We start from the raw sequence: 16,775 nt of genomic DNA on the forward strand, positions 1-16,775 counted from the left end.
AGTTTGTGTTGTTGTGCGTCATGTTGTGTGAATCTGGGAGGGGACAAGATCCTTTTTGGGAAGGCAACCAGACTGAACGTTCAAACAAGTAAGTTGAGAATAAAATATTCAGCTTGATTATTAACGTCAGGAAATCGTTTGATTGGCTCGATGCTGGACAATTAGAACTTTCTACATTTTTTCTGAAGACTCATAAAAAAATCCTCCAACAATGATAGTTTACAGAAAAGTAATTGGTCAGTTTGTCGGTTTGTGTTCTGGGGCTTCATGTTGTGTGACTGAAAGTCAGTTTAAGATCTTCTTTGGAAGTGGAACCAAATTAAACATCAAACTCAGTGAGTATCAAAGACAAAAGTCAACAACTGAAACTCACTTCACAAACTTCGAGTTTGAGCTTCGACTCCAAATCAAAACAAAGTTTTGACTCTCCTTCAGTCTTTCACTGATTCTTCAGAGTAAACTGGAAAAATAAGCAGTCTCCTTCACATTTCTACGTTACGAAGGCTGTTGTGCGTTTGTGCAGCAGCTCCGTTGGAGGTTTGTGTGCTGAGCTCTCAGACTGTGTGAATGTGAATAAGATTATCTTTGGAAGCGGCACAACACTTCACGTCAGTGACAGTAAGTCCACCTCTGAAAACCTCATCGTGCAGTTCAGGTAGTTTTTTCTTCTGGAGTCGACATGAACGCTAAACGATCTGGAGACGAAACAGTCAGACTCCCGTTGGAGTTTTAAAATAAGAGCCTGCAGCGGCCTCAGCGGAAACTGGATTAGAAAATGACTCAATCATTTGGAATTCACAGAAAAACTGAGAAATGTAAAGTTTCTTTTGCAGATAAAGAAATATCTAGAGTTTCTAAACAGAGATCCAGTTTGACTTTCGAGGACAAACTGTCCAGCTGCCATTCTGATCTGGAATCAAATGAATTGTGGAGACACGAGTCATTCCTGTCAGAAACCTGATCCATTCCACAACTTCCTTCATTTTATTGATCCAAATGGTTCAGTCGTTACACCAAATCCGTTCACCTCATCATCGTCGTGGTGAGTTTTTGTTGGGTCGTCTCATGTTGTGTGAATACGGGCGGATACAGGCTGATCTTCGGCTCGGGGATCAGACTGAACGTTGGAAGCAGTAAGTCCAGCTCAGACTGGTCTGTCCTAAAAACGGAACACGTTGAAATGGTGGACACGAACTTTTAGGCTGAAGTTTGAGTTTTCTGACGCTCAGATGAGTTTTTCGGTCAGTTCAGACAGAAATCTCTTCTTAATAAAAGAGTTCGTTTCTATTTTCTGTCTGTAATATTGAACAAAACAGATCTGAAGTTCTTCAGACAAATGATTTGAAAGATGTAACACATCTGATAATATTGTTCAGTCTTTAATATGTGGAGCAGAAACTGTTCAGTCAGGCTGTTTGATGGAGCTCAGTCGTTTTTGTGATTGACAGAAGCTCGTTTTTGGAGAAGGAATGAAGTTGAATGTTGAGTCCAGTGGGTATGATTTAAACTTTGAAAGTGTCTTTGCTGGTTTCAGATGGTAGATGGATGATAGATCTATAAATCCGAAATATAAACTAATTCATCCAAACTGAATGAAAACAGAATAACGCTGCGTGAACAGGCTCATCTGCTTATTGCTCAGCCCAGACTGACTGTGTGACGTCATCTGGAAACTGGAAACTCTTTTTTGGGAAAGGAACCAAACTAAACGTGCAGAGCAGTGAGTAAAATTGGATTCAGATTTTTACGATGTCTTCTGATTATATTTAAAACTGCAGAAAGTGAATATCCTTCAGTTCAACCGTTGAAATGAACTCATCAGATTAATATCATCTTCAGTTCCAGTTTGGAACTTAAAAGCTAAAACTATAAAAGAAATATTTTAGTTCTATCAAGGAAAGTGCAGCTGAAGTCAAAAGGAGACTGATTGTTGAAGCGTCGCCTTCAGACAGTGACGTGATTATTGTCGAGGTCCGATCGACTGTGTGACAACGAGTGGAAACTATAAGCTCATTTTTGGAAAAGGGACCAAACTGACTGTGGAACACAGTGAGTACAAATCCTTTCTGTCAGCTGTCAAATTAAAGTCAAACCGTAAATCATATTTAAACACTTTAATCAAAATATGAACCAACTTTCCTGAAAAGAAACCAAAACATGTATTCTGGCGACGTTTTTCAGGGTTTTTGAGCCAAATGTCTACTTTTGTTTTGTCACTTTAACATTCAGCATCCTTTCATCAGTTTGAATTGGTCGTGGAATCAAAGTGGAGAAAACACTTTGATTCATTTCATCAGATGAATGAAATCCTAAACTCACGGCTGTCTGTCACAAAACAACAGATAATGCCTGAACTGAATCTGGATGAAAATGAATCAGTTCGACACCGACACAGAAACGATGTGACTTCAGACTGGACAGTTTCACTTTTTGTTGTGCGATCCAACTGGAGAATCCTGTTTGGGGACGGAGTTAAAGTGACCGTGGAGGTCACAGATCGTCTCAGTCACTCTAATTATTCCACATTTACCAAATCAAAGCAGTTCAGACTTGAATATCTGAAGACGTTCAGTCTGTTTCTGCACTGACGTTTCTCACAGTGTGATGAACTCTGGAGTCAAACTGACCTTCGGATCTGGAACTAAACTGACGGTTGTCTCCAGTAAGCTCACTTAAAGTTTTCTCCAACAAAACAACATATTTATTCAAAGGGTCCATTCTTATATTTTCACTGCTCTGTTACATGAAATGATGGTCTGACAAATGAAATCTTTAACCTTTGAAAGCACTTTGTAGAGTATTTCTTTAAGCTCAGCTCGAAGAAAAAAGTAATCTGACATATAAAATAATAGTAACGTGTAGACATTAAGGCACGTAAGTCTTCTCAGCATGGCTCATGTTAGCTTAGCATAAGAATGAAATGGTTCGTTATTGTCGAGCTCGTCTTCACGGTGTGACTTCTGGAGCAGGAATCGGAAAACTCCTCTTTGGAGACGGAACCAAACTGAGAGTGGAAACATGTGAGTAACAAGAAAACATCCGTTCAGCTGAAGCTTTGAACAAAGAACCGAACTTCAAGTCAACTCAGTTTTATTATCAAATCAGCACCAAATCAGAACAAAGTACATCCCAGCACTTTACACAGAGAGCAGGTCTCCAATCTCTTCATCATGTAGAATGATTTAAAGAGACCCAAATTAAAAATCACAAATCAAAGAATCCGTTTAAGGTCAATATTAAAGGGTGTCCAAACTTTTGACTGGTGGCGTCGGTGATTGATTGATTGGGTCTTTAACGACCTCATCAACATTCAGTCGTGATTTTATTGTCCGTGTTGGGAATCTGAATTCTTCCGTTGTTTGTTTGTTGTTTAATATAAAATCTGAGTGAAAAGTTCACATTCAGTTTGAATCGATAACTTGATTGTTTCATTTGACTTCAGCTTTCCCTCCTTAAATTCTCGCCTTTCTAACTAAACTAAACTAAACTGAACTTCTAATGTGCAGTTTAGTATGAAAATGTTTTTGTTCAGAGCGAGTGGACTGTGTGACGTTATCAGGAAACTCAAAGCTGATTTTTGGTGAAGGAACTGCAGTCAAAATAGAAAACTGTGAGTATTTCAAAAGAAGAGTGATTTTTAATTGTGTTGTGCCTCCTTCAGTTGTTGGAGTCAGTTAAATCTAGATGTTTGCTGATGATGTGATTAAATCCTTGTTGGGTTAATTTGGGGTTCTTGTTGAGGAAATCTGAAAACATTTTTTGGAGATGGCATCAGACTCGATGTGACAGACAGTAGGTTCACCTGCTTATCATGTTAAGGTGGAATTTTAGTTTTGTGTTGGTCTGCTGTGATGTTGTGTGTTTGTGTTACTGGGTGTCCTTGTGTGTGAATGCATTTGGGGATAAGCTGATTTTTGGCTCCGGATCAAAACTGACTGTTGAATCCAGTAAGTGTGAGAAAAAAGTCTGAATATTAGGAATCTAAAATGATTTTAAATCATTAAAGAACTCGCAACAGAAAAAGGTCGATCATTTTTTAAATCCAGATTTAGTCGATGATCTTGTTTGGACCGGTCCTGCTTTCTGGGTTTCGGTACTTTGGCGTCTTGCTGTGTGAATAATTATGGTGGAAACTCAAAACTCATCTTCGGTTCTGGAACAAAACTGACTGTAGAATCAAGTAAGTGCTTTTGTTCATTTAAGAGATTCAATATCTGAAGTTCGATTTTTCGAGCTGAATCTCTGAATTTGGATGAAATCCAGCAGCTGCCAACAAGAACGTTTCTGATGTTTGATTTTCTCTGGAACATGGCTGAACTGAGTTGGTGCTGCTTTTTATTTATTTTCTCGGTGGTCAGTTTGTGTAGTCGGGTTTGTTGTTGTGTGACTGACTACTCTGGAAACAAACTCATCTTTGGTTCAGGAACAAAACTGACGGTTGAATCGAGTAAGTCACTGAATTAATTTTAAGAAATGTTTTGGTATCTTTATTGTTTCCATCCAGTTGAAGTTTTGTGAAAAAATACCAACCAAGTTAATGAGAGACAAAAATATCTAATTAGTGAGATATTAGATTTAGATTTCATTGGGCTTCAATTAAAATTTGGGTCAAATATTGCGATTCTCAGCTGAAAACAATAAAATTTTTACAAATCACATTTGAATGATGAATAATGAAAAAGAAAAAACCTGATTAAAAGTCAGATATAAAGCACAAATATCGGCTGTATGAGGAAACAGAGATCGTTGTTATTGTTCAGAGACGTTCTACCGTGTGAGTTCATCTTCAGCAGCAAGTCTGAAGCTCATTTTTGGAAAAGGGACAAAACTAACGATCCGGAGCAGTGAGTATTAAAAATGATCCACGTTCATCAGCAGGAAAACTTTCAAATCAAAACACAGTTCCATGAAGGCCAAACTGTTTGTGGAGTTCTGAAGAGATAAACAGGGAGAGACAAATTCAGATTGGTTCATTCAGTCTGTAAGATTTTTGGTGCTTTATTGTGTAAAGTGATGACGTGATGAAGCTGAAGGACTCACAAATCGAAGAACAAAAGTATTTTCTGTTTCAGGGAAGTATTTCTATGAAATAGTCAACAAATGAATTTCTGATTTAATGTTCAGAGCAGAACTGTTTTTGGAAAAGGGCCAAAGTGAGTTTCTGCATTTTGTCCTCATTCTGGACAGCTGAGTCGTCTCTGCGGCCTTCTCTGTGAAATTGGTGATACAGAATTAAAGAGGCTTTAAAATAGTTAAATTCAGAACACAAAACTCAGTTTGGACCTTCAGTTTGTTGGGACACACTCCGAATCCTGAAATGATCTACCACCTAAATATTATTGTCAGATCCAGATGTTTTTGTTGAGCCTGTGTTTGTTGTGTGAATGACGGAGTGAAGTTCATCTTCGGCAGCGGAACGACTCTGAACGTAGAAAGAAGTAAGAAAAGTCGAGTTAAATTTTAGTTTAACGAATCATGAAGCGGTCAAATAGATCCAGTTGGCATCATTTCCTGCTTCACGTCGTCACAATATTTTAGTTTACAGACACTTTGAGGGTATAAACACCGGAGGCATCTTTATCCTCATTTCGAAATAAATACATTTTATTATTTCTGTTTCCGATGATGGCTGCTGCGTTTATTAGATTCTGGTTTTGGTGTCTGAGCTGAGCTGAGGTCAGTTTCTGTCGTTGCTGCTCTCACAGTGTGACTCAGTCTGGACTTAAATTCATCTTCGGTTTTGGCATCAAACTGACAGTCGAATCCAGTAAGTTTGTTTTTTTCGTCAGTCATTCTGCAGCTTTTCTGACTTCGTTGTTTGAAAGGAAGCAGTTTACGATGTTCACAACATTCAGCTGGTTAAACTGGTTAAACAGAAAATCTTCATTCTGTTGTTAACCCTCAGCGTGTGTTTGAACAGCTAATCATCTTTAATCGTCTTCAGGACAAACTGAGTTTTTGGTTTTCAGTGGCTCATAGTGTGACTGACACTGGAACCAGAAAAATCCACTTTGGTGGAGGAACCCAGTTATTTATTGAAGCCAGTGAGTTGTTTTTTTTACATCTCAAACAAACAGAACTTTCTCTTTAAGGCTTCAAACTGTCTTCATACTTTTATAGATTTATTATATAATTCCTTTTCTTTGGTTTCTCTGCTTGTCAACAAACAAGAAAAACAGAAATCAGTTAAAATTTTTCATCAGAACACACTAAAAACAGAAAAGTTCAAAAAATCCTCTTTTTAATCTTCATATAAAAATTCAGTCTGTTTGTGAAGAAGTTATTGTTCAGCGTTTCTAAACTGTGTGACTTCGGGCGGTTACCAAAAACTCCAGTTTGGATCTGGAATGAAACTCAGCATCCATGATGGTGAGTGAAAATTTGATTTAAACTGATTCATCAACGGAAACAAACCTTTAAACGTATAAAGTTCATATATGAACTTAATTTGGCCTCCGTTTTATTCTTCTATTTAATCTTTGTTTTCATGAAGTCATCATAAAAGTTTATTTGTAAGTTGATTCTAAAAGTGAAAGGAGGAGAGTTGTTCAGATTCTGTGATGAGACGTTTCAGTGTGTGAATGACGGAACCGGGAGGCTGAACTTTGGCTCGGGAACAGAACTTCACATAGAAAACAGTAAGACGATAAAAAGTTCAACATCACTAATATCTCCAAAACAACACGAAGAGATTTCCTTTTATTCTTTCTGCAGCTGTAAACGTCTTAAAGAACCAAAGTGACAAACAGAATTGTGATTAAAAATTGATTGAACGACTCATTTCACAGTAGAAGTGTTTTAAAATGCGTTCATGTTACTGAATTTAATGAGATGTCCAAACTAAAACGTGGAGTTTTTGTTCCTCCGTCCTGAACTGTGTGACTGGATCCGGACTACAGAAACTCCAGTTTGGATCTGGAATCAAACTCTTCGTCCAAAACAGTGAGTCCAGCGTTTGTTTGGTCTGAAGTAAAAAGAACTTTTCGCCCATTTCACGGCTTTCAGGCTTTATGATGATGTTTTTGCTGTAAATATAAATATTCCAACCGTCAGACTAACTTCAGTCGGTTCCCAAAAGCTCCAGTTTGGGTTTGGAATCAAACTGTTCGTCCGTGCCGATAAAGTTGGAAAAGAGAGCTTTAGGTTTTTGAGCAGACGGCAGCTGTGGTGTGAATGATGCTTCACGTAAACTCGTCTTTGGGAGAGGAACCAAAGTCTTCGTACAGTCCAGTAAGAACCAAATAACTTATTTTAGTTTCTTTAGCACAAAGACAAAAACGTCTTAAGATGAATCCAAACGTCAGACCAGAACGTATTAATGAACCTGCGGCTCTTTAGACTGAACTGAGCCACTCAAACTCAAACTAACTGGAAGTGACCCTAATGATGCTTATTGATACAGAAGACTGAGTCGGTCTGATTAAATATTCACCTTCTTGTTATCTTGACATAAATATCAAACACACAACGGACAGAAAGCTGACGAACAACGCTGCTCAGTTGTTGCTGAAGCTTCATCTGATGTGTGACTCAGTCCGGACTCCAGGTGATCCGGTTCGGCTCGGGAACTCGAGTCTCAGTAGAAATGAGTGAGTCAGTTCAGATGATCCATTTGATTTGTTATGTTTGTTGAAATAGTCACGCAGTCATGTGACCTTTTTCATCTCATTATTAGACTTCATGTTCTATAAACTACAGAAATATTGTTTTATTACAGAACTTGAATCGTAATCGATTTCAATGCAGCTTCATCGAATACAAGAAAAACACAACTGTCATGTTCAGGACACACTAACACACAACTGCCACGTGCTAACACTCGGTAGCATCTTGGCGGTCCAAGTTCAGGTCCAATCGAGCCGGCTCAGAGCCGAGACCACCTGATGGTTTTTGTTCAGGGGTGGGTTACAGTGTGAATGTCGGAAACAAGCTTCTGTTTGGAAATGGGATTAAACTCCAAGTCCAGACTGGTGAGTCGGTTCATTTAGTTGTTTTCATGATGTTGGTACAAACTAAAATACGGACAATTTAGATTTTACAGAAGTTAATAACAGATTAAGTGATACAGCCAGCCAGGAATGCAGCGGCAGCGTGAGAATAAATGAAATGAAACTTAAAGTCTGAATAGAAAAAAAAAAAGTCAAAACGGCAGCAGATGAGGAATATCTATTTTTACAGTGATTACTCTGATGAGTTATTGTGAGTGATGAAGATGATAAAGTCAGCAAAAACAAAAACACATTCACATTATTTTAGTTCTTATTCTATTAAGCATGAAGTCAAATTTCTGATCTGGAAGAAATCAGGAGCCAACTTGATCATCACTGTGACTCTTACTTTAAAACACAGAACATCTGGATTTAGTTTATTGGACAGACGGAGATCAGTGAGCAGTGAATGAAGAAGCTCCTGCAGTTTTTGGAAGCTGTTAACTTAGTGTGTGAATTCTAACAACGTCAAACTCCTGTTTGGATCCGGAGTCCATCTCAGTGTGTCGACACGTAAGAAGATTTTCTGCTTTTTCAAATTCTATAAAAGTTAAAGACTGTAATGTCTTAAAGATCTAAGGACAAACAAAGAGTTTGAAACATTTCTTTGTTCCCCTGGTTTTGAATTCTTTGGTTGAGATGCTGAACAACATTTGAAAAAGCTAAATAGAAACGTTTAAATCCTGAAAAGAAAGGACACAAATAAAAATTAATAATTCTGTGAACCTGAAGAATTTGGTGGAAAACATCCAGACTAAGATTCATTCATGTTTTAATCTCGTAATGTTGATTCAAACTGATTCTTCTGTAACGTCACTAAAACTTCATTTGTTTCCTTTTAAACTGAAGATCATCAATATTTATTCAAAAATGTTTTCCCATCTTTAACGTTTCAGGTTTCAGGGTTTGAAGTTTTAAACTGATGTAAAAAATTTGAAATATTTGAAAGATCGACTGCCAAAGACACAATTACTATCCCACAACACAACATGTTGACATTCATAGATGTTCAGATTTCATCATTATCATTGAATTATGAAGGCCATTTGAGTTCATGATGTTTTTCTGAATCAAAACAACACAATAAAATAAAGCTAACATGTTGATTTGTCACCAAAATAAATGCCTGATTCAGTAAAAGTGTAATAATCTACATTAACACAAAGCAGAACAAAAAAAACATCTATACTTAAATGAAAAAAATCATTTTCATGGAAATAATAACACAAAACTTGTGAACAACATAAATAAGTTTTTGTAACGGCTCCAGCTTCTGTGTGAATAACGCTAACAACAAAATCCACTTTGGATCTGGACTCAGACTGACTGTTCTGCCACGTGAGTGTTTTTCACCAACATCAATTCAGATTTAAGAATTTATACAAACAGGAAGTTCAGTTTTTGTCCAAAACTGGTTTTACCAAAATAAAATAGATCACACACATCTATTGTTGTATCTTCACCAAATGATGAAGTTGATGTTTTACCATCAGCGTTTAGTGTTTGTTATATTTTACTGAAAAAACGACAACAACGAAGAAGGAGTGTGTAGTTAGAAAGCTTTGTGTGTTTGTGTGTGTGAGTCCAATGTATGCTTTACTTAAACTTACTGATTCATTCATCATGAATACATTTTATAATGGCAAATTAAAAATAATCAAAGACGTAAATATGAACGACTTTTTCAAATTACCCATTGAGAGCAAAAACGATTCGTAACGTCGTTGTCGACATCTTCAACTTCCTCGAGTTTAATCTGATCCAGACAAAAAAAGCCCAACAGTACAGAAATGATCCTGTTCAGTTTAAACCTGGACAAATGATCAACACCATGATGGACTTCTTGATTCCATCTTGTTTTATGAGAAGCCGTAAAATGTAAAATGAATCCCAGTTGTTTTTGTAATTACACAATTCATTGTGTGAATTACAACGACAACAAAATCCTGTTTGGATCAGGATCAAATGTTCTCATCGTGTCGAGTAAGTGCAGAAATGTCCTTTTTAAGAGTGGACAGAAAAGCACTGAATACTTTAACTTCACATTGAAAACGATCAAATTTGGACCAAAGTACAAATAATACATCCAGAATAATTTGGATAAACAGTCACAAATAGAAATATGTTGGCAGAAAGCTGAGTCCTCCATTTTTAAACTTCGTGCTGACTCTGGATCTTGTTGGTGTGTTTTCAGGAACTGGATGAAAAGATGTTTTTAACAAACTGAAATGAATTTCTCTGGACAGTCATTTTGATGCTTGAAAAATGAATTGTAAGTGTTTTGGTGCAGCAGAGTTTCCGACTGTGGTCGAATCACGGTGTGCCTTCCCCCTGATCCGCCTGTTACTCTGGAAATGTGGGCTTCTGTTCTGAGCTGTCGTCGTCTTTGTGTTTTTTCAGGTGCTGATTATGAACCGTTGTACTACGAGCTTGAAAGCAACGAGACCAAAGCCTGTCTGGCCACCGGCTTCAGCAAACACGATGCAGCCAAAAATAAGTCAGTCTTCCGTAATGAGGAGGCTGCTCGGCCGTCAAAAAAATCTTGGGATGGCTCGTTGGAGGACGCTCTGTACAGCAGCGTTGCCCTGATCTCTAACAGTGCTGAAAAGTGTGAGGAAGGTCAGTGTGAGACCTTCACTGTAGATCTGACACCAGGTCAGGGATACATATATAAAAAACCTTTTCTGTGTCCTCCAGATAGCAGACCCACCAAACCATGTGGAGACTTCCTGGAAAAAGGTTTGTCCTCCGTCTCATTCAAACCCTTAAACAGAGACAGAGTTCAGTTCGGGCTGTGGCTCATGTTTGTCGTTTGCTCGTTTCCAGATCCGACAGTGAACGCCGTCTCTCTGACCATCCTGGGCCTCCGGCTGCTCTTCATCAAGACCATCGTCTTCAACGTACTGATAACGCTGCGCTTCTGGATGAGTCAATGTGAGTAAAGCCGACAAACCTTCAATTAGACAGGAGCTTTACATTTCCTCTGTAGGAGTCAGTTTCATTTAAGTCCAGATCAACAAATCACAACTCTAATGTGTCGTTTCACAATAATAAACTTTCAGAAACATGAATATTGTCCTCCTGCTTCCTGTCTGTCTACACTTCTGTCAGAAAACAAGCACATCGTCTGGATATTTTCACTCCCATAATAATTCAGACATAAATTCATCAACTGACTCATTCATTTAATCATTTATCCAGACAAAAATAAATAAACTCAATAAACTCAATGAAGCTCATGTCTCCAAAGACGCATTTAAAAAAGGGGCGGAGCTTGAGCCCCACCTGTGGTCTGTCTGCACCTGCCTCATCCTCATCAACAGTCCTGGTTCCACGTGAACCTTAGGACACTTTAGGGGACAAAATTGTCTTTATGGACGTGATTTCTGAGATGATGAAGAATTTTATGAAACTTCGTCCAAAAGACGAGTGTGCTCTAAAGAGGTGGGAAGAACCAGGAGAAAGTTTAAAAGTGTTTAAAGTCGAATTCTCTGAAAGTTTCATCCAACATTTTACAAACGGACTGATTTTATTTCTGTGTTTAACAAGAAAGACTGACAGAAGACAGACACGCTGTCTGTGTTTAAAAAGGAAGCTTCATCACAGAGCGGAAGTGAAAGTTTAAGGAACACTCAATAATATTTTTATATGTTGAATCTCAGAGAGATTCACAGAAAAAAGGTTTAATTTCTAAATTCTTCCTTTTAAGTCTCTTTGTTTCTGTTTCTTCTCATTTGTTGAATCCCGTCTCTGGTGGTTGAACGTTGATTTGATGTGTTTCGTGTGTTTGTCTTTCAGGAGCTCAGACCTTCAGCGGAGTCGCAGCTCAGCTCCACATCGGCTTCATTTATACTGTATAAATATCAAATCAGCTGTTTGATAATATCCTGCTGTTTGCTGTAATGATGTGTTTTATTTGTGTGTTTTTTTCATGAATTCTGATCGTCTCCAACAAACATCTAAATAAAAACCAAAAACAAACTGAATCTTTCTGTGTATTGTCTCACTGTCACTAACTGTAAGATAATATGTAGAAATGAAAGTGATGACATTGAAGGGAAAAAAACCCAGAATGAACAAATATTTCATATACGTTTGTTTCAATGTTCAGAAGAATTCAGTATTTTATCGAGTTATCAAGTCGAGTTAACTGAGTTTTCACTTCCTGTTAAACCTCAACTAAAATCACAATGTTGTGTTAACACCAACTGCAGACACACAACAGTTACGGATAATTACAGTGACAACACAACAATCTATTTCATCAACACGTTTGAGTCCTGAAGAGTCCAGGTCCTGGTCTCTGGACCTGGATCTGAGGAAAGGTGTGTGAAAGAGAAAACACTGATGACACTGATCAACATTCAGTCAGACTTCATTTGTCTGGAACTGTTCCTACAAACAATGCAACACACAAGTGCTTCACACAACAAAGCACGACAACAACAGGAAGTGAAGAAACACCAACGACTGAAAAAATCAACAGAAATAAACAAAATAGAAAGAAAAGAATAAAACCAGAATGAGAGCCGTGTGTGTCTGTGTGTGTGTGTGTGTGTGTGTGTTGGCAGTGTACCCAAAAATGTCCATCTGAGGCCTATGAAGACACTTCTGTTCACTTTGGCCCTGGTCTGGATGACTTTGGTTCAGTCTGGTCTGATCTGGTCTGGTTCAGTCTGGTTCAGTCTGGTCTGGTTCAGTCTGGTTCAGTCTGGTTCAGTCTGGTTCAGTCTGGTCTGATCTGGTCTGGTCTGGTCTGGTTCAGTCTGGTTCAGTCTGGTCTGGTCTGGTCTGGTTCAGTCTGGTTCAGTCTGGTCTGATCTGGTCTGGTCTGGTCTGGTTCAGTCTGGTTCTGTCTGGTCTGGTCTGGTCTGGTTCAGTCTGGTTCTGTCTGGTCTGATCTGGTCTGATCTGGTCTGGTTCTGTCTGGTCTGGTCTGGTCTGGTTCAGTCTGGTTCAGTCTGGTCTGATCTGGTCTGGTTCAGTCTGGTTCAGTCTGGTCTGATCTGGTCTGGTCTGGTTCAGTCTGGTTCAGTCTGGTCTGATCTGGTCTGGTTCAGTCTGGTTCAGTCTGGTCTGATCTGGTCTGATCTGGTCTGGTTCAGTCTGGTTCAGTCTGGTCTGATCTGGTCTGATCTGGTCTGGATGACTTTGGTTCTGTCTGGTCTGATCTGGTCTGGTTCAGTCTGGTTCAGTCTGGTCTGATCTGGTCTGGTTCAGTCCAACAGCCAACAACCACTCAGACCTACGGACAGTTTAGAGTCACCAATTAACCCAAACATGATGTCTTTGGAGGCCCCAGGCTGGGAATCGAACCAGGACCTTCAGAGAGAACCGCTGTGACAGCGTGCTGTCCTCCATAAACGTCATACAAAATGTAAACCATTTCCTAAACGGCTCCTCGCTGGTATAGTTCTGGAGCAGAGTTTATAGTATGTGGACGGTCCGGCCCGCTGTGCTTTCTTTCTGATCGTGTTGCTTGTGTGGAACATTCATCTGTTCCTTCTTCAACCAGTTCCCAGTTTGTTGTGGGACTCATCTGGACCTGATAAATCATCCGTCCTGCAGAGGAACAGCAGCCCCAGAACATCTTCGGCCCTTTTTTTTACAGCGTTACTGTTATTGGCAGATGTTGTTCACGGTCTGTTCAGGTCATCAAGATGGAGCTGTAACTGTGGGGGTGTATGTAGCTGTAATCTGATTGGCTGCTGCTGCTGCTGGAAAATCTTTCACATCGCTGTTTCCACAGGATGTGGTCACCTGATGTGATCGAGCTGCATGAAGACGCCTGCGTCACAGATGAAGGCGGAGGTGGTTAGTGCCTCAAAGCCTGCTGGGGCAGGATGTGGGCGCAGGGGGGCGGGGAAATGGAGGTCAGGTGGTATCGGGGTGAAGATCATCAGGTGTGGCCTCGGCGTGAGAAAACAGATCAAACTCCTAAATAGAAAGTGTCACTGAAGCAGGTCGGGCTGCTCATCTGTCATAAATCACACAGGTGCTCAGCTCAAATATTCCAAAGTTCACAGCTTTTCGTCTCCTGTCAGCGACTTTATCCTTCGTATGAGAGCCAAACACAACCAGATGGAAAATAAACATTTTCCCAGTGAGACAGTGACTCTTCTAACTTGTTTCTAATTTCTTTTATTTCATGAATCCAAAATATGCTTCCTTTTTCATTTTCATGAAACAAAATGGAGTTTTGAATTTCTGAATCTTCGTCCCGATGATCAGTGAAACCTGTCACATCTTTTCACACATAAGAAAAATGGACTCATGAATCTTTATTAATCAGCCAATCGTCCCTCCAGAGTCACTCTGAGAAGGTTGATTGAGCCAGATTCTTCATCCTGAGGAGGAAAAGGAAAAGCAACAGAGATAAATGTACTTTAAATGATATTTATTTAGATTATTGTATTATTTTGGTCAGAACTGAAAATCCTTTAACTGAAACCTGCTTGAACTAAATTAAGTGTCAGTGCTCTGATTGTTTTTAATAAATGCGTCCTCGTCTGCTATCATCACTTCAGTCATGAAATCAGAAACAAACACAAACCTCAAAAAAGTCCCGTCTTCATGATGCTCAGTCACGATATGATTCATATTTAACGATCTGTGTTTCACATTTACACACAAATATCAGTGTATGAACGCACTTTTTTCCTTCTCGGCTGCTTTTATTCTGCTTCTTATTTTCCCTCCCTGGTCTTGATCATTGGTTCTGTCTGGTTGTGGTGATGAGTCCTATGTACTAAAAACTATTACTGTGTTTTCTTTGACAGTTTTTAATTGTTCATCTTTTAAAATGTCTTTAGAAAACAAATCAGTTTTTAAAAAAATGCTGGCTGTTGCTGTATCCAGTTTCAACGACATTGTCCTGAAGAGTTTAATCTTTCTTTGACTGCTTTCGGTAGGTTTCAGGTTCAGCTGGCTGTAGTTTGGATGACGGGGGTCGTGTTGGAAACTGCTGCTCCTGATGGTTTTCTATCTTTTCATGTTAACTTGAAATGTTTCAGATGCTCGGCGGCTCCACGCTTCCCGTTGGGCCCCCGGGGCCTCTATTCATTATATCTGGGGCCAATAAACTGAGCAGGACCAGGCCACCCAGAACTGAGTGAGTCCGCTTCACCGAGCACAGTGTCGCTCATTTTTCTGTCTGACTGACGTGTCTCTATGATCACGTGATGTCCATCTCACTGCCCCGTAGAGATGTTTAAAAACCCTCTTCTCTCTCACGATGAAGGCTTGACCTTGTTTTGGTGTCGGCCCTGTGTGACCTGTGTGAACAAACACCGTTTGTTTGTTGCTTTCTGCAGCTTCACCACCAACAGGAAGAGGAAACAGCAGAACGAGCACAAGGCTGAGAAGCACACAGGAAATAACGAGGTAGCAGCAGCGTGAGGTTTCAGGTCAGGTCAAACATCCGTCAGCAGACAACCTCAGAATGTTTCCAACCAAAGTTTCAGAGAAAACCTGCAGCTGAAATAACAGACTCATTCAACAGCATGGCACAAAAACATGAACATGTAGAAGCATAACAATGTTTAACAGAATAATGCAAAATAAAGCAAACAAAATTCATCTGTTCATCAACAGTTTCCTGATGAGCCCGCGTTTAACAAATACAAGCAGATACACTATCATCCTTTATCATATGATATGATATGATATTACATTATATTATGTAATGTTATATTATATTATATTATATTATGTTATATTATGTTATATTATATTATTTAGAAAAAACACAAGAAACTTGTTATTACCACTTTTGTGTTATGTTAAAACCAACAAACATCTTTTGTTTTAAGAATGATGGGAATTTGGCTCCAAAACTTTCAGTGGAACAGAAACATAATAACATAATAAATCATAATTGAAAATAACTAGACATTTTCTACTTAGTCTTCTGTCTTCATTCCCAAGGATGTCAAAGGTCAGAGGTCAGGTTCAGGGACATTTCAGCATCATTCCCATCAATCTGGCTGATCGAAGATGAGTCCAAGTTCTACAGCAGAGGAACAGATCTGGATTCAAGCTGCAGCTGACGTTTATCAACCATTTCAATCATTTCACCAAGATCAGATATTACAGGTTGGGATCAGAGGACATGGACTGAAGATCTCTGCTGTGGGACTATCACATTTTATTTGGCTCTTCAGGGAAATCATTTCTTCTGACTTCTCAGACATGACCGTCTTCTCCATGTGTTCCTCGGACTGTGGTCCAGGGCCCGGTTTACTCCCTCAGTCAGCTGGGTTAACCTTTGATCAGGTTCTGGTCTTCAGGTGTCATTAGTTAGGAGTCATGTGTGCTGTAGGTGGAGCCCTCCAGGCTTCCTGGGTTGTCATGTGACATGAGCGCCATCTTGTGGCTTCACTCATGAAGTGCCTCAAAGAGCAACACACCCTGAATAACGAGGGTTCTTTAGGCTCAGTTCGTTTGTGCTGCTGACTCACAGAGACAGGAGTTCCTCAACAGTTCCTCCAGGACCAGCTTTAACATGTTTTTATGAACAGTTTCAGAAAAACTGAAACTTCAGATATTTAATCAGTGTCTATCTGCTCTGTGTTGTTTGGGATGGACAGAATCTGGACTCCTTGACCGCTAAAAGGAGTTTGGATCATTAAACCAGGTGCATTTTCTGTGAAGGTGGCTCCAATCAAACAGGAGCCATTTAAGGAAAGACTTGTCTTTCCTAAACTGTCGCACACTCAACATGGAGGTCAAACTTCTTCTGTCGATCTGTCTGCCTGCCTGTCTGTCTTTCTGTCTGTCCACCTGTCT

At 39.3% G+C, this 16,775-nt stretch overlaps 1 gene segment (V, D, J or C); it reads left to right on the forward strand.

Moving 5' to 3' along the window:
• The first annotated feature begins 7,267 nt into the window (after positions 1–7,267).
• On the forward strand, positions 7,268–11,974 carry LOC115057134 (T-cell receptor alpha chain C region-like). The segment is given in 5 exon segments: positions 7,268–7,589; positions 10,389–10,607; positions 10,686–10,727; positions 10,815–10,922; positions 11,787–11,974. Coding segments are annotated over 5 exon segments (375 nt in total).
• Positions 11,975–16,775: the final 4,801 nt, after the last annotated feature.

Source organism: Echeneis naucrates, chromosome 17 (genome assembly GCF_900963305.1).
Source record: "Echeneis naucrates chromosome 17, fEcheNa1.1, whole genome shotgun sequence".
Lineage (NCBI taxonomy): Eukaryota > Metazoa > Chordata > Actinopteri > Carangiformes > Echeneidae > Echeneis > Echeneis naucrates.